This window comes from Pongo abelii, chromosome 8 (assembly GCF_028885655.2).
Source record: "Pongo abelii isolate AG06213 chromosome 8, NHGRI_mPonAbe1-v2.0_pri, whole genome shotgun sequence".
NCBI lineage: Eukaryota > Metazoa > Chordata > Mammalia > Primates > Hominidae > Pongo > Pongo abelii.
The window spans coordinates 70,603,450-70,622,696 of record NC_071993.2 but is presented as its reverse complement, the minus strand read 5'-3'; the positions used below and the strand labels follow the sequence as shown (position 1 = coordinate 70,622,696).

Genomic DNA, 19,247 nt, shown 5'->3' with positions numbered 1-19,247 from the left:
AAATAAACGATACATATTTAAAGTATATCATTTCATCAATTTTGACATATGTGTATACCTATGAAACCATCACCACAATCAAGATAACCATCATTTCCATCATCCCTAATATTTTCCTCTCATTCCTTTGTAATACATCCCTCCTTCTATCCCTGTTCCCAGTAACCATTAATCTGCTTTTTATCAATATAAATAAATTACTTTCCCAAAATTGCATATAAATGTAATTATATAGAATGTACTTTTCAAGACCCTGTCTCTATTTTAAAAAATTTTTTTGAATAGCCAGGCACAGTGGTACACATCTGTAGTCCCAGCTATTCAAAAGGCTGAGGAAGAAGAATCCCTTGAGCCCAGAAATTTGAGGCAGTAGTGAGCTATGATTGTGCCACTGCACTCCAAAGTGAGACCCACATCTCTTAAAAAAAAAAAAAAAAAAAAAAAGTACTCTCTTTTCTCTCTTTTGTCTGGCTTCTTTCATTTAGCATAATGCATTTTAGATTCATCCGTGCTGTTGCATCTATCATTAGCTCATTTCTTTTTATTGTTGAGTAGTATTCCATTGTACAGAGGTACCACACAATTTGTTTTTCTGTGTTCTCTGTTCACCTGTTGATAGAGATTTAGGTTTTCAGTTTTTGTCTTTCCATTATCCTAAATTTTTTAAGGTCCAATGCAGAATGACTGTAAGCCTATATATTTAATATCCTAGTATACCAACTGGTTCTAAATATCAATTGCAAAGATGTATATGCTAAAGATGTAAGTAAACAGATATATAAAGGATAAATTACCATGATGCTTTTTATGCAATTTTTTCTTACCTTTTCATGGACTACACTGTCTAGGTAAGGGTAAACATGAAAAGCTCCCCGAATTCTCTTCACACCTGGATACAACAATGGGACCATATTAACATAAGCCACACCATGAAACGAAAGCTGACCTTCTTCATCAGTCTAAAGGAATAAAACCAGAGAGTTATTAGTGCTATAAGCAATATAATATAAGGTATGGCGCTCTGACTCAGCAGTTCAAAGGCCTGGTTTTAGAAACTAACTCTACTACTTAGCCAGTTATGTGACTTTGGGCCAGTTACATAAGACATTTTAGGCCTTCTTTATCTTCAAAATGGGTTTAATAATACCATGATCACTGAGAAAATGCATATAAACAATGTTAATAGTAAAGGCAGTAGTTGAATCAATACATACTCAAATTAATTGATATATATATTCAACCAAAAAGTCAATTTCACCATGTGGCTTCTTAGGGGAAAGTGAAGCTTTATAAAAAACAACAATAGTAACAATAACAAAAACTTAAAAGGAATCAGAAGCTATGGCTTTTAGCTTTAGTTCACAGACTCATACAAATAAAAGGGACCTTAGAAATTATCTGGACCAGTGATGACAAATAGGCTTTAACTTATGTCTAAATTCTCATTAATGGTGGAGGTGTTTTAGCATAGTTGGCTGAGAAAAATTCTCTGTATTTATCTTGATTCAAAAGGGAAGAGTGCTTTGATTGATTAGCACTATCTACCATGGATGAAGGCGGATGAATGACAGTCTCCTGTCATGTATTTACCATACTTGATCTCATCTAAACTTTCATTGCAAAGATGAAGAACATGTTAATAAATATATTTTAACAGCGTTTTAAATGGTTGTATGGTTTGCCACAGAAAATTTTTATAGGGAAAAAAATCAATTTTGTGAGAGAAAATAAATTTAATTCCAAGCATAAAAGTAATCTCTTTGATTTCATCTATTATAATAATAATTGGAAACTAGATTTAAAAGTCCTACACTTGGCTGGGCACAGTGGCTCACGCCTGTAATCCCAGCACTTTGGGAGGCTGAGGCGGGTGGATCATGAGGTCAGGAGTTCGAGACCAGCCTGACCAACATGGTGAAGCCCTGCCTCTGCTAAAAATACAAAAATTAGCCAGGCGTGGTGGTGTGTGCCTGTAATCCCAGCTACTCAGGAGGCTGAGGCAGGAGAATCGTTTGAACCCAGGAGGCAGAGGTTGCAGTGAGCCAAGATTGCACCACTGCACTCCAGCCTAGGCGACAGAGTGAGACTCCATCTCAAAAAAAAAAAAAAAAATCCTATGTTCATGAGATAATATGTAGTTTAGAAATCTAAGGAAAGTTAGCCAATACTTATAAACTACAAAGGGAGAAACGGTTACATAGTGGTAGTATTTTTATTATGCAAAAAGCCTATGTTTAAAGTCAGCCAAACAATTTAGATACTTATTAAATGTCTGCTATTTGCCGTACATCATGCTAGGTACCATGGAGGATGCAAATCAGCTTACTACATGACCCCTACTCTCAGGGAGTTTATGAACAAGCAGAAAAGACCAGACATGCACAGGTAAAACAATAGATAATATGTACTAGGCTCAGCAAAGCTATACCTTTTAAAAACAGTAGTATATCTAAGATCCCTATTACACTAATTAGCAGGCTAAAACATTTTAAGAAGGCAAATTTAACCTATGGTAAAACTATTGTGAAGGGCTAAAGAGAAATAGGATATCTGGTAATAAAGCCTAGAGAGTTTTTAGTGAACAATGGGGAACTAGGGTGGCCAATAATCCTGGTTTTTCCCAGGACAGAGGATTTTCCTGGGACATGAGACTTTCATAAAACAAGTGAAGTTCAGGGCAAATCAGGATGAGCTAGTCACCCTTGGGAGAACAGCTATATTCACATTTTCTTTTGGTATCAGAATTGAAGCAGAATAACAGGTCAGGTCTGATTCTACATTTCTTATATAAATATTTTTGAGGGGGCATATTTACCTTTTCAGTTTTGCCAGCTTTCCCTTTGGGTACAGTGACCAGAGGAACTCTTGTGATCTCTACAGGCCAAAGCCGGCAATCGGCAATTCGCTTCTGAAAACTGCAAATCAAGAATCAGTCCATTAGCATTATATGCAAAAATAAAGTCAGTATAATTTAGGTTAAAGGGAAATATTCTCTTTTAGAAAGTAATATAGAATATACATACATAAAAATTGGGGGGCTCAGCTCAGTGGCTCATGCCTGTAAATGCCAGCACTTTGAGAGGCCAAGGCAGGCAGATGGCTTGAGCCCAGGTGTTCGAGATGGTCTGAGCAACATGGGAAAATTCCATCTCTATGAAAAATACAAAAAATTAGCTGGGCATGGTAGCGAATACCTGTGGTCCCAGCTATTTGAGGAGGCTGAGGTGAGAGGATGGCTTGAGCCCAGGAGGTCAAGGCTATAGTGAGCCGTGACAGTGCTATTGCACTCTCACCTGGGCCACCGTGAGACCCTGTCTCAAAAAAAAAAAAAAAAAAAAATTTCTCACGGGTTGGTGGTTTTTAAAACTTTCCCAAATCTGTAACATTCCAAAAATAATTCTGCTCAACTTCTAGTGAGGCAGCAAATTGAACATTTTTAGAGCAATTTAGCAATATGAATAAAAAAACCTTAAAAATATCCATAATCATTGACTATAAATTCTACTTCTAGTGATTTATTCTAAAGAAATAATCAGACAAGTTTACAAATGGTATAAAATTGGTTATTTCTACTGTGAAAATAGTATCCAGTTTCAGCTCCAATACAGCTTTGAAGTAATCCCACCTGTCCTCACAACAAGAAAAAAGTTGATCGAATTGAAATAAATAACATTTCTTAGATCCATCATAGAATTGAGGTCACAAGGCAAAAACTGCCATCCTGAAATTGAGAGAGACAGGAAAATAGAGAGGATCACAGCTGCAATCAGCTTAAAGACAGCAGAAGTCAATGGTGCCAGCATCTGGTAGAAATAGTTTAATGATAATTTTGACAAATTGCTGGAGGCTGAATGTGGACTAGCTGGGAGTGAAAAACTCCAGGGGGCCCACTGTTAAGGGTCCCCACACTTACATAAGTTTTAAATCCAGAAGCCCCACCAAGTTCTCACAGTGAAGATAGAAGAAAAATACCCTCATATTTCAGGCAGGGAGAGAAGAAAAGTAACCATTTTGAAATATGGCCACAGTGTTCTCCCTATCAAAGGGTTGATCTTTAAGGGAAACTACTTTACCAGATCCTTATCTGATCTCAGGGAAGGGCATTTAGACAACTCCAACCTGTCTAGCTTCCACAGGGATAGAAGGAAAAAAGATTATCAAACACTTCTGAAAGTCACAGCCCAGGGACCCAAACCTATTTACTGAGACGTAATCACAGGTTATAGAATACTTCTCCCCAACAATTTGCCACCACATCAACAGAGTTTCAATATAATAACAATGAATTACAACTGAGAGGGCTACAAACCACTCTATTAGAGAAGTTCTTGGGCAAATCCAAAGACAAAAGGGGAGGTGGGGGAAAAAGGAAACTGAAGCCTCTGGCACTTACAACTATAGCAAACAAGAAACACAACCCAGCTCCTAACCAGATTAACATAAAACCTCACACTAAAAATACTAGTTACCCCAATTCCTATTACCCAATATATAATGGCTAGCTTCCAAATTAAAAGGCTATAAAGAATGCTAAAAGGCAAGAAAAAATATAGTCCTAATAGACAAAGCTACTGTAAGACCTAAACTAAGATATGACATAGATTTTGGAATTAACAGATAGGAAATTTAAAGTAACTATAACTATGTTAAAGACTCTTACAGAAAAAGCAGGCAACATGCAAGAACAGATGGATAATGTAAGCAGAGATGGAAACTCTAAGAAAGAATCAAAAGGAAATGCTAGATATCAAAAACACAAACAAAAATGAATAATTCATTTGATGGGTTTATCAGTTGACTGGACATGGCTAAGAAAATAAAATCAGTGAACGTGAGTATATGTGAATAGAAAGTCCCCAAACTGAAATGCAAAGGAAAAAAAATGAAAACAAAAAATCATAACAGAATATCCAAGACTTGTGGAACAATTACAAAAGGTGTAATTAGGCATAACAGAAGAAGAAAGAAAAGAACAGAAGAAATATTTGAAGTAATAATAGCTAAGAATTTTCCAAAATTAACTGACAGACACCAAACCACAGATCCAGGAATCTCAGAGAATACCAAGCAGAATAAGGACAAAAACAAACAAACAAACAACTATATCTAGGGATATCATTTTCAAACTGCAAAAAAGAAAATCTTGAAAAAAACAGAGGAAAAACACTTTACCTACAGAAGAACAAGGATTAGAAATACATTGGACTTCTCTTCAGAAACCATGCAAGCAAGAAGACATAGAGCAAAATATTTAAAGTTGTGAAAGAAAAACCCACCAACTTAGAATTCCATACCTACTAAAATTATCCTTCAAATGTGAAGGACAAATAAACCCTTTCTCGAACAAACAAAAATGAGAGGAGTTTCTGGCCAGTAGACATGCCTTACAAGAAATGCTAAAAGTTCTTTAGAGAAAAGGAAAATGACATGGGTCAAAAAACTTGTATCAACGTAAGAAAGAGCATCAGGAAATGTCATAAATGAAGGTAAAATAAATTTGTTAATGTTTTTTATTCTTAATTGATCTGATAACTATTTGTTCAAAGCAATAATGGCAACAATGTATCCTCAATAAAATATTAGCAAATCAAAGCTAACAATGTATAAAAAAGAATTATACACCATGACCAAGTGGGGGACCAGGGGTATATAAAAACTCTCTAAAATATCTGCTCAATTTTTCTGCTCGATTTTTCTATAACTCTAAAGCTGTCCTAAAAAAACAGATAATTCATTTTTTTAAAGTCTGAGTTGTTAATTCAGATTGTATATATATTGGTAATCCCTCAATTCTCATCTCTCTCTAACAACCAGGTCACTGTGACGAAGACTGATAGTTACCTACACAATATCAGTGTACCTGTTCTTTAGTAATTAAATCTTGATTTAGCCTGGGTGACGATGTGTTCAACTAAAACACTTTATTGTCTAGCCTTCTTGCATCTAGAGGTTGGCTAATGAGACATAAACAGAAGTTGCCAGATTCCAGGAAGGTTCCAGAAGAGGGGTTAAGACAGCCAGCATGTGTCCTTTTTTATCCATAACCATTCTCCTCTTCCAAATTTCTGCCAGAAATGTAAGTGTGCAAGCTGGAGCTCCAGCAGCCACCTTTGCACCATGATACAACCTTGTGGATGGAAGTCACATAGTTAAGAAGGTAGAACAAAAGGAAAGATGGAGCCTGGATACCTAATAACACTGTGTAACCATCATACATACCAATTCTGGACTCTTTTTTTTTTGAGATGGAGTCTCACTCTGTTGCCAGGCTGGAATGCAGTGGCACGATCTTGGCTCACTACAACCTCCGCCTCCTGGATTCAAGCGATTCTCCTGCCTCAGCCTCTTGAGTAGCTGGGACTACAGGTGAGCGCCACCATGCCCAGCTAATTTTTGTATTTTTAGTAGAGACGGGGTTTCACCATGTTGGCTAGGATGGTCTCAATCTCTTGACCTTGTGATCCGCTCGCCTCGGCCTTTCAAAGCGCTGGGATTACAGCTGTGAGCCATTGCACCTGGCGACTTTTGTTTTTTTTTAAGAGACAAGCTGTCACTCCATTGCCCAGGCTGGAGTGCAGTGACGCAATCACAGCTCACTGCAGCCTCAACCTCCTGGGCTCACGCAATCCTATCACGTCAGCCTCACAAGTAGTAAGACTACAGGTACGTATCTGCACCAAACTAATTTCTTCTTTTTTTTTTTTTTTGTGAGCCAGGTCTTACTTTGTTGCCCAGGCTGGTCTTATACTCTTGGCTTCAAGAGATCCTCCTGCCTCCCAAAGTGCTGGCATTATAGGCATGAGCCACCAGGCCCAGCTCAGACTTCTTTTATATAAAAGAGGAATAAGCATTCACCTTGGTTAAATCACCATCACCAGCTGTTTCTGTTATTAGCAGATGAACACAACATCACTCTAATATATAGATATGATAAATGAGACAGTCTCAATCTAAAATCACCTTAACTCAAATATAAATAAAATTAACAAAAGTAACATTTCTTCCCACCTACAGGCCTTTGTGGGTTAGACATATGTCCTTCCTCTTCTTCTTACCTGACCACTGCAGAAGGATCAAGGTAGCAGCGACTTTCCAAGTCCCAAATAATCCTTTTCTTTATGCACTCTGCTTGATTCCTAAATTCGCTGTCCTGTAAAATATAAATACTTCTGTTCTCAGTATATGTGCCATGATTTCATTCTGCTCCATCTATAGGGCATTCTTTTAATGGATTTGTTCACAATACTTTTCTTATTACTATTATTACTATAAGTATGACTACTATTGCAACTACTGCCACCACCTTAAAATTATGAGTACTTTATTAATAAAGTATATAAGATAAGATAAATTACATATATAATAGTTACATTGATCCAGTACTAAGATCCAAATACTGACTAACATAACCTCAATCAATGATTCTCAAATCTAGATGCATATTAAAATCATCTGGAGTTTTTTTTTTTTTTTTTTTAAATACCTGGACCCGGTGCAGTGGCTCACAACTGTAATCCCAACACTTTAGGAGGCCAAGGCAGGGGTACTGCTTGAGGCCAGGGGTTCAAGACCAGGCTGGGCAACAAAGTGAGACCTCCATCTCTAAAAATAATTTAAAAATTAGCTGAGTGTGGTGGCATGAGCCTGTGGTCCCAGCTACTCACAAGGCTGAGGCAGGAGGATTGCTTGAGCCTAGGAGGTTGAGGCTACAATGAGCCTCAATAATCGCACCATTGCATTCCAGCCTGGGTGACAGAGACCCTGTCTCAAAAAAAAAAAAAAAAAAAAAAGAAAAGGAAAAAACACCTGGCATTGGTACTATTTTAAAAGTAAATTCTTACATAGTTTACCTGGGTTAAGACTTGGCCATTGTCATTGTTTTAAATGCTTTCCTGGTGACTGTAATGTGCAGCCAGGGTTGAGAATTAACAATCTAAACTAAAACATAAAATATAATCTGAATGTCTAAAATAAAATTTCTGATCTAAATTAAAATATAAATCTAAGTATGAATTTTCACTAATTACAATGATGAGAAAAGATAATGCATAGTGCTTTTCCAATATTCCTAGCCTCATCTCTACTATTTTAAATATTTAGAGTCAGACAATGAAAAATAATTCAACCATCCTCATTTTACAAATTATTTTATTAAATGTTTCCATCAGTGGATTATCAGCTCATTCAAGAAACATTTGCAAGTGTGTTATATTATTTTCTATGCCGTTCACAAATTTCTGGTAATTTATATAATTAATAAGTATATTAAAGTATGTCCATACAATGTCACATTATACAGCAAGTACAAATAAAGAAAAAGAGTGAGACTGCTTTTTATATAATGTGGAAAAATCTCAAAAATACACCACAAAGTAAAACAAAGCAAGTTGCATATAGTGTGTGTAAGTATGTACTCTTTACATTTGTGTAATAAAAATGATGGGGCACGAATACATGTATGTATTAGTGTGTACATATATATATGATTAAACACCTTATACACTCAGTTTTAAAAAATGAAAAACAGGCAGGGCGCAGTGGCTTGTGCCTGTAATCCCAGCACTTTGGGAGGCAGAGGTGGGCGGATCACTTGAGGTCAGGAGTTTGAGACCAGCCTGGCCAATATGAAGCCCTGTCTCTACTAAAACTACAGAAATCAGCAGGGCATGGTGGCGTGTGCCTGTAATCCCAGCTATTCAGGTGGCTGAGGCATGAGAATAGCTTGAACCCAAGAGGCGGAGGTTGCAGTGAGCTGAGATCGCGCCATTGCACTCCAGCCTGGGTGACAGAGTGAGACTCTGTCTCAAACAAACAAACAAAAACATTAATACCTTGAGATAAAGGAAAAATAGCAGTGTCTTCCCAACAGATTCTGGTTCTGAAAATAACAAGACTTTGAATACTTCCTGAAAATCTGGGCTTCCTAAAGAAAAGTACTTTTATCTGCCGGGCGCAGTGGTTCACACCTATAATCCCAGCACTTTGGGAGGCCGAGGCAGGCGGATCACCTGAGGTCAGGAGTTCAAGACCAGCCTGGTCAAATGTGGCGAAACCCCATCTCCACTAAAAATACAAAAATTAGCCAGGTGTGGTGGCGGGTGCCTGTAATCCCAGCTACTTGGGAGGCTGAGGCAGGAGAATCGCTTGAACCCAGGAGGCGCAGGTTACAGTGAGCCAAGATTGGGCCATTGCACTCCAGCCTGGGCAACAGGAAGGAAACTCCATCTCAAAAAAACAAAAAAAAGTACTTTTATCCCTGATGTTTATTATGCTGATGTCTGAAGATATTTTATAACCTTTGTATATCTGAAAATCAAGTGAAGAAACCTGCAGTTTTGCCATCATGAATAGACTAATGTAAATGGGGTAACGTTGGTAATTTTGTGTTGTTTTCTTATAAAAACATTTGACCCTTAAACAACCCAATTCGAATTGCATGGGTCCACTTATATATATGTGGATTTTTTTTTTTTTTTTTTTTTTTTGAGACAGACTCTTGCTCTGTCACCCAGGCTGGAGTGCAGTGGTACAATCTTGGCTCACTGCAGCCTCCGCCTCCCAGGTTCAAGCGATTCTCGTGCCTCAGCTTCCTGAGGAGTTGGGATTCAGGCGCATACCACTATACTGGCGAATTTTTGTGTTTTTAGGACCAGGCTGGTCTCAAACTCCTGGTCTCAAGTGATCTGCCTGCCTTGGCCTCCCAAAGTGCTGGGATTACAGCCACCGTACCTGGCTCATATGTGAATCTTTTTTTTTTTTTTTTTAGACAGAGTCTCACTCTGTTGCCCAGGCTGGAGTGCAGTGGCACGATCTCAGCTCACTGCAACCTCCACCTCCCGGGTTCAAGTGGTTCTCCTACCTCAGCCTCCTGAGTAGCTGAGATTACAGATGTGTGCCACTACACCCAGCCAATTCTTGTATTTTTAGTAGAGATGGGGTTTCACCATATTGTCCAGGCTGGTCTCGAACTCCTGACCTTGTGATCCACCCGCCTTGGCCTCCCAAAGTGCTAGCATTACAGTGTGAGCCACCATGTCTGGCCATGTGGATCTTTTTTAAACCAAACATGAATCAAAAATACAGTATTTGTGGGATGTAAAACCCACAAATACGGAGGGCCAACTTGTCCTATACATAGTTTCTACAGGGCTGACTGCAGGACTTGAGTATGCACAAATTTTGGTATTTGTAGGGGTCCTGGCAACAACCCCCATGTATACCAAGGGATCACTATACTTTTTTTTTTTTTGAGACAGAGTCTCGCTCTGACACTCAGGCTGGAGTGCGGTGGCACAATCCTGACTCACTTCAACCTCCGCCTCCAGGTTCAAGTGATTCTTGTGCCTCAGCCTCCCAAGCAGCTGGAATTACAGGTGTGCGCCAACGTGCCCGGCTAAGTTTTGTATTTTTAGTAGAGACAGGGTTTCATCATGTTGGCCAGGCTAGTCTCGAACTCCTGACCTCAGTGATCCACCTGCCTCAGCCTCCCAAAGTGCTAGGATTACAGGCATCAGCTACTCCGCCCAGCTGAGATGACTATACTGATTTTTCATTTGGTGAGCCAGTCCTTCTAAAGTCTGACTCCCTTTCACAATTTCCAAGGAAACCTTTTCTTTACTTTTCTAAATGCTTCTGTCTCTGGGTCTTCCTTTGACTTATATATTTGCTTTTATATACATAAGAAAGTATCTAGAAGGAAACACAAGAAACTGTAACAAAGGTGACGACTGTCACAGAATCCTTGGTCTGTTGCTTTTCCAGCAGAAAACCTCTGTGGCTGGTGGCACCTTTGCCCAAATTTTGCTTTGGCCTGCTAGGCTCATTTCACCCACTCGGCCTGGCAGACTGTGCTAGGCTTGCACTACTGGCCTGGATCCCACGCCTGCCAAGGGTGAGCTAGGCATGGATCATTGAGGGGTGTGTGAGTAAGCGATCATGGGGTCTGGCCATTGTGCACAGCCAGGCATGCTGGCTGCAGCAGAGCCGGCAGCTCCAGGCATTAGCACAGGTGCCAGCTCCCTGCGAGGCTGCGGCTGAACCAGGCATATCGCAAATGGCTTCCATGGCCGGCACCAGGGAATGTGGTGGTGCTCAGAAGCTTGGAGACACCAGAAACTGAAGAGCCCCAGGTGTCACAGCTCTGGCTCAGGGAGCTCCTAGGTCTGGGCTTCCCAAAGGACCATAACTCTTCTCTCTTCTCCCCTTTTTGTCACCCACAATGTGATGAGTAAGGGACATGTTTCAGCCCTGTTTGTGTTACAGCTCTTTCAGCCCCACCATTCCGCAGGTCCTGAGTTCTTGTTTTGCGTCCAGAAAGAATGATGTACACAGACAAGTGGAGAGTGAGCAAAGCAAAGAGGTGCTTTACTGAGCAACAGAACAACTCAGACGAGACTCAGTGAGTAGTGATAGCTCCTCTCTGCAGGCAGGTTGTCCTGACAAGTGCCCAGCTCTCAGAAGAGAGGAGACCCACAGTGGGTAGCTCCTCTCCACAGGCAGGGCGTCCTGACGAGTGTTCAGCTCTCAGCAGACAGGAGACCCACAGTGGGTAGCTCCTCTCCACAGGCAGGGCATCCCAATGACTGTTCAGCTCTCAGCAGAGAGGAGACCCACAGTGGGTAGCTTCTCTCCACAGGCAGGTCATCCCATCCTTTGCCTGAGTCTGGCTGAGTCATGGGTTTTTATGGGCTTCAGAGGGGAGGAAGTGGATGCTGATTGATCCATGGGAGGCCATGGGTGGGGCCAGAAAAGTACCATAAGTTCTCACTCCAGTCCATGGAACTAGCATCCTGGCCCCCAGACCTAAGGTGGTCCCTGGCCTGAAGGTGGGGTTTCACTGGGGACCTGCTCCTTTTTGCCCAGGAGCCTGTCTGCCTCCTACTGCCATCCACAGTGCCCTGGCTGTTCATACTGAGGGGTGCCTGCAAGCCCATGCCAAGCTGCCCTCAGTGGCCCCTCGGACTTTCTCCCATGTTCATGGGTGCCCAAAGTCTGCAGGGGAATTGAGGTGGCAGGGGGTTGGTGTGTCAGCGCTGCCCTGAGCACATGCGTACCTGGCCAGGTTGCGACAGCACCGGGCTCAGCCACAACTTTGCTCCAAAATTGGAGCAGGCACCAGAAGTAGGCAGAGGCCAGGCAGGAGGAGCAGGCACTTCCAAGCCTGTGGGGGCAGGAGGGCTTCCCAGCTTCCAAGAGTGCAGAGATGCCTGGGTATGCAGCTGTGGTTGGGCAGCTGCAGCTGCATATGGGACGGCAGGGCTCCCACTTGTTCCCAGCTCCCGCCAGCTCCATGGAGCATGTAGGCCCAGTCAGGATTCCCCCACTGCAGCCAGCATCATGGCAGGAGCTGCTCCAGACTGGCCACTGCTGCCATCACTACTAGGGTAATGAGATGGGGAGGAATTAGAAGGAAGAGACATGACAAGAGGGACAATTTCACTGCATAGATCTTCATTTTCAATTTTGACAGTAACTGATAATTACCTATTCATAAATCAATAAATTTAAAATAAAATAAAGAGTACATGTGATATAAATTATTTTGTTTTCTGGACTTAAGAAGTCAGAAAATATTTGAATCAGAATTAGATATGTGTTTTATTTTGGCATGTTAAGTATTTTGACAGGTGACAAATGTATATAAATTACAGTAATTCACAAAATGTTTTATCATCTGTCAGTACACTAAGTTTATCACAAAAACCTGTATATCAGGCTCTCACCTCAGGATGGTTGAGTTCTCCTTCTTCTTCTTCATAGGGACCACCAACAATGAATGCATCAGGAATGTTATTAGCTCCTGGAGCCAGAATGTTGGCAATTGGCCACTTTTTGGGCCGGGGAACAGGTTCCCTTTCACCTCCAAGCTTCAGAGTTCCATTCTTAAATAAAATGGGATAGTCCTTCTACAGAAATAAATACCATATGTCAGGAAAATTTGTAAAGGACTTTGAAATGGACAAGAAGATTATTCAAGTGTCTTTTCAATGGAATGCTGAGTGTTGTCAAACATACCCCTCTATGATTAATCTGATTCTAGAGAAGGGCCTGTGCCCTTCATTCTCTTTGTGCTATTTTACAACTCTGTAACTTATAGACATTTGATAATAATGCAAATTATTCTTGTTCATAAATATGCAGATACAGTTTGTCCAGTGGCAATGTAACTGATTATTTCCCTGAAGCTAATGACAAGTTTTGAATTATTGGCAAATTCATTTCAGCATTTCTGATGCCTATATACTCCTTTGAACTCGTCACATTTTACTGATTCCCTCATTAATTAGTTAAATAAAATCTTGGACCAAATTCTGTGTTATTTATATTTATATGAGAGTTGTGTTTATACCTGTTTAAAAATTATCCTTTAGAAAACAAACTAAAATCTGGCAAGGGGCTAAAAATATAGGCATTTTCATGTCTTATAACTTATCCAAAGTATACTTGCAGTAGAAAATTGGTAAAATATATAAGTAGGCAATTTATAGAAGGGGAAATTAGAACATCCAATATTTAAATAAAAACATGCTATGTTTCATTAATAATCAGTAAAGTGCACATTAAAACAATGAGATATCAGCCAGGCAAGGTGGCTTAATGCCTATAATCCCACTTTGGGAGATAGAGCCAGGAGGATCACTTGAAGCCAGGAGTTCGAAACCAGCCTGAGCAACACAGCGAGACCCCCATCTCTACCAAAAAAAATTTAAAAATTAGCTAGATGCGATGGCATGCACCTGTAATCCCAGCTACGTGGGAGGCTGAGGTGAGAGGACTGCTTGAGTCCAGAAGTTCAAGGTTACTGTAATCTATGATTGTGCCACTGCACTCCAGCCTAGGTGATGGAGTGAGACCCTGTTTCTTATTAATAGATAGCTAGATAGAGAGATATGTAGATAGATAAAGAAAAGGAAAAAGAAGTTACCTGGAAAAGAAAAATAAATGGCCCATAAATTAAAAGAAAGTTCTATTTCCAACACTATAGCAAACTAAAGTACACCAGACCCTTCGTCAGCAACAAACACAACAAACTAGATAAAGTAGAACAGCAACAACAAAAAGAGAGTTATATTTTATCACATAGCCAAGGTCAAAAGAAGTAAATGAAAGTCTAGGCCAGTCACGGTGGCTCACGCCTGTAATCCCAGCACTTTGGGAGGCCAAGGCGGGCAGATCACAAGGTCAGGAGTTCGAGACCAGCCTGGCCAATATGGTGAAACCCCATCTCTACTAAAAATACAAAAATTAAGCCGGGCGCGGTGGCTCATGCCTGTAATCCCAGCATTTTGGGAGGCCGAGGTGGGCGGATCACAAGGTCAGGAGATCGAGACCATCCTGGCTAACACGGTGAAACCCCATCTCTACTAAAAATACAAAAAATTAGCCGGGCCTGGTGGCGGGTGCCTGTAGTCCCAGCTACTCGGGAGGCTGAGGCAGGAGAATGGCGTGAACCCGGGAGGCGGAGCTGGCAGTGAGCCGAGATGGTGCCACTGCACTCCAGCCTGGGCAACAGAGCAAGACTCCGTCTCAAAAAAAAAAAAAAATACAAAAATTAGCTGGGCGTGGTGGTGGGTGCCTGTAGTCCCAGCTACTCGGGAAGCTGAGGCAGGAGAATCGCTTGAACCCAGAAGGCAGAGGGTGCAGTGAGCCGAGATCGCGCCACTGTTCTCCAGCCTGGGTGACAGAGTGAGATTCCATCTCAAAAAAAAAAAAAAAAAAAAAAGAGAAAGAAAAAGAAAGTCTAAAAGTGCCAGAACTGGCAGCAGCAGCAACTCAATACCCAAGGGATAAGCTCATGAGCTGATACTGTGCCAACCCAGGAAATGTCAGACCCAGACACTATTATAGAGAAGCAATCATGGCCCCATGCCCAGGCAGGACAGGAAGCTGGAACTAGGACTACTGCATAAAACTAGGATCTGGGGCTGGGCGTGGTGGCTCACGCCTGTAATCCCAGCACTTTGGGAGGCTGAGGCATGCAGATCACCTGAGGTCAGGAGTTCGAGACCAGCCTGGCCAACATGGTGAAACCCCGTCTCTACTAAAATACAAAAAATTAGCTGGGCATGGTAGTGGGCACCTGTAGTTCCAGCTACTCAGGAGGCTGAGTCAGGAGAATTGCTTGAACCCGGGAGGCACAGGGTGGAGTGAGCCGAGATCATGCCACTGCACTCTAGCCTGGGCGACAGAGTGAGACTCCATCTCCATCTCCAAAAACAAAGCAAAAAAGAATTCTAGGACCTTTACAGGCAACCTTTCATCAAACATCAGAATAAAGGAGCCCTTTTCAAGTTTAAAATGATGCAAAAAACCTAAAAGAAAAAGATTTAACTATTAAAAAACTTTTGTGTACCAAAGCAATGACCCAAATAATAAACCAGAAATAAATATGATAAACTATAAATTGACAAACTTGAAAGAAAACATTATTTTTCTCTACATATGAAGAATTTTTTTTTTTTTTTTTGAGACGGCATTTCACTCTTGTTGCCCAGGCTGGAGTGCAATCTTGGCTCACTGCAACCTCTGCCTCCCAGGTTTAAGTGGTTCTCCTGCCTCAGCCTCCCCAGTAGCTGGGATTACAGGCACCCACCACCATACCCAGCTAATTTTTTGTATTTTTAGTAGAGACAGGGTTTCACCATGTTGGCCAGGCCGGTCTTGAACTCCTAACCTCAGGTGATCTACCTGCCTCAGCCTCCCAAAGTGCTGGGATTACAGGCGTGAGCCACTGCACTCCAGCCAGAATTTAATACATCAGCAAGAAAAATACTAAGCCCTCCAGAGGAAAAAAAATAAAAGGCACTTTTAATTATCAAAATTAGCAAAAACAAAGAGAAAATTTTCAATACAATCCCAAAGTTGGAGAGAGGGCAATGCACAGATCTGCCTCATATAGCTATGTGGGCTGTTCCCTGGAAGGGTGATCAGCCATCTCATTTGCCTAGGACTGTCCCAGTTGTGGTGCTGAAAGTCCCATGTCCCAGGAACCTCCTAAGTCCTCAGCAAACTGAACAGTTGCTACACAACTTTAGTGGGTCATCCACATACACGGCCCTGGAAATAAGATAAGTGGAAGTGTTAACTGAATAGAAGAAGCCTTTTAGCAAGCAATTTAGAAATCTCCATCAACAGCCTAAGAAACTCCATATCCAATCATTCCTATACCTAGAAATTTGGCCTAAGAAAATAATCTGGAATTAAGAGAAAGTTTTGTTTAATAAAGCACATTGCACAAAATCTGCAAAATGTACACATGAAAATAATCTGTATAGAAATACACCAAAATTGGTCATTTTAAATCTTACATATTTTCCACCATATATTTATATAAATTATATTTAATGCACAATATATAATAAATATGTAAATCATAAACATTAAAATCTGTATATAAAATAGAAATAAACTGTATTTTTCAAGCCTAAAATAAATCTCAGCCATTAGCAGTGCAAAGCTTTGAATTAAATCTTAGAGGTGAAGAAGAGATGGCCGTATGAGTACAGACATGTTTGAATCTCTATAAATATCTGGCAGTAGGGCTTTACCTCTCCAAGTGATGGAACTTGCAGACCGACCATGTAGTTCTGCCCAGGACCTGTTAGAATGAAGGATTCAGGCACAGAGTAAGCAGCTTCCAACGTGACCTTCAGTAGATTGCCCCCTGAGATCTGGGCTGTGGTCAGTAAAGGCTCTGCCACTAATACTTTAACTTCAAGACGGCACTGCTGTAAAATAATAAAATTACGCAGCATTTTGAAAATTGCCAGAGATCTTCCTTTTTTGCATTATCTCATTTGAATCTCATATTACTGTTCAAGATAAGAAGGTAAAGCTTAATTATTTCCATAAGTCGAAATCACGTTCTCTAAGTCCCATGAGTTGGAGATAGAGCCAAGAAGAGAATCTTATCCCTAAACTAGATCCCTTCCCACTCTACCATACTGAGGTAAAGTATATATATAAATACATATAAAACAGGAATTGTAAGATTCTATTGAAATGTTGGCCAGGCATGATGGCTCACTCCTGTAATCCCAGCACTTTGGGAGCCAAGGCAGGTGGATCACCTGAGATCAGGGGTTCAAGACCAGCCTGGCCAACACGGTGAAAACCTATTTCTACTAAAAATACCAAAATTAGCCAGGCATGGTGGTGAGCACCTGTAGTCCCAGCTGCTGGGGAGGCTGAGGCAGGAGAATCACTTGAACCTGGGGAGGCAGTGAGCTGAGATTGTGCCATTGCACTCTAGCCTGGTCAACAAGAGCAAAACTCCATCTCAAAAAAAAACACAAGAAATGTCGATAGAAGTTGCACATGAGTAAGTGAGATTGGGTGCTTTTTTTGCTAGTCTATATTTTATGATTATTTTTGTCATTTTTTAAAATTTTTTTTTTTTTTGAGACAGAGTCTCCCTCTATCACCCAGGCTGGAGTACAGTGGCATGATCTCGGCTCACTGCAACCCCGCCTCCTGGGTTCAAGCAATTCTTCTGCCTCAGCCTCCTGAGTAGATGGGAGTACAGGCGCATGCCACCATGCCCAGCTAATTTTTGTAGTTTTAGTAGAGACGGGGTTTCAACATATTGGCCAGGCTGGTCTCGAACTCCTGACCTCGTGATCCGGCCGCCTTGGCCTCCGAAAGTGCTGGATTACAGGTGTGAGCCACTGCACCCAGCCTATTTTTGTAATTTAAATGTAATGCTTTGTAATAAGAAAATATTTTTTTCAAATAGATATGTATATATTCCACATAAATAGGTATAGACATATATGTGTATACCTCTGACATTTTCACTCAGGATACATACAAAGTAGGTTTTAAATGTGTATTGAGGCCGGGCAAGGTAGGATCTCGCCTGTAATCCCAGCACTTTGGGAGGCCGGGGCAGGCATATTACCTGAGGTCAGGAGTTTGAGACCAGCCTGGCCAACATAGTGAAACCCCATCTCTACTAAAAGAGAAAATATATAAAAATTAGCCAGGCATGGTGGTGGTGCTTGTAATCCCAGGTACTCAGTAGGCTGAGGCAGGAGAATCGCTTGAACCCATGAAGTGGAGGTTGCAGTGAGCCGAGATCACACCATTGCACTCCAGGCTGGGCAACAGGGGCAAAACTCCATCTCAAAAAAAAAAAAAAAAAAAAAAGAATGTGTACTGAATGCTAGGCACCTTGCTACATCACTAGGGATATAAAGACAAAGAAGACATAGTTCCTTTCAACATAGAACTCATGTCATAGTATCAAGATTTATGTGAAATCTATACTAGAGACCTGTACAAAATACTGCAGTCAAGGACACCAAGGAGGCAGTGAATAACTAATTATTTGGCTGGGGGTTGACATTTATAGGCTAAACAGGCATTTACAACCTGGATTAGCAGAGGAAGGAAAGAAAAAATAATTCTGGATAAGAACAGTTTTTGTGGGCTGGTCCAAAGGTAGTGAGTTATCTCAACTGACTATTCACAGTCAGTTACAGATCAAATTCTTTGTTCTATTCTTTCTCCGCTTCTCACTACTGCGCTTGACTAGTCTTAGAGAGGAAAAACAGTCTATGTAAAGAGGGACTGGAACAGTATGGTATCTTCCATTTAGGTATATGTAAGTAATTCACGATTCTGGAACTTGAAGTATTAATATAAGGAAAGGAGTAATAAGAGATGAGGTTGAAGGGGGAGGCTTCCATTATAAAGGATGCTGTATGCCTGCTGAGCAATCTGGACCTTAACTTGTAAGCAGTGGGTGAATCCATGAACTACACAGTACTAAGTAGGGGAAGAGATAAGATCAGATTCACTTTTAAATCACTGTGCAAGCCATGGGAAGGTTGAACTGGAGGGAGGTAAAGGTAGGTACAAGGCTATTTGTAACTATCCAACTGAGAGGTAATAAGGCAATAAAGAGTAGGAATGAAGCCAAAAAGAAAACCTAAAGACACTTAGAAGATAGAAAAGGCGGGATTTGGTGAAAGGCAGATTTGAGGACTGGTTGTAGTTAGGGTCTGAAGGAACAATCATAGATATAATTTAGGTTCTATGTTCCATGATTTCATGGATGGGTGATGCCACTAGTCAAAAAACTAAGACAAAAGGAAGAGTAGGTTTCAGGGAAGACACTGAGTTCAGTTTTGGAATGTTGAGTTTTAGGTGCCTATGGGATAACATTATAGAGGTATACAGTAGGTGCTTATAAAGTCTGATATTCTAGAATTCCAGAAAGGGGTCTGGGCTAGAACTGTTGGATT

At 40.8% G+C, this 19,247-nt stretch overlaps 1 protein-coding gene across 12 annotated transcripts in view; it reads right to left on the bottom strand.

Moving 5' to 3' along the window:
• The window catches only part of CFAP70 (cilia and flagella associated protein 70), a 97,599-nt gene that overhangs the window by 67,268 nt on the left and 11,084 nt on the right, over positions 1–19,247 (bottom strand). For all 12 annotated transcript variants that reach the window (XR_008510815.2, XM_054523326.2, XM_054523328.2 and 9 more), the window contains 5 exons: positions 16,548–16,727; positions 12,723–12,905; positions 7,056–7,150; positions 2,816–2,915; positions 825–959 (listed from right to left, as the gene is read on the bottom strand). Coding sequence is in view for 11 of the 12 variants with exons in the window: in XM_054523326.2 (XP_054379301.2) it covers positions 825–959; positions 2,816–2,915; positions 7,056–7,150; positions 12,723–12,905; positions 16,548–16,727 (693 nt within the window). In the remaining variant the exon portion in view is untranslated. The remainder of the gene's footprint in view (positions 1–824; positions 960–2,815; positions 2,916–7,055; positions 7,151–12,722; positions 12,906–16,547; positions 16,728–19,247) is intronic.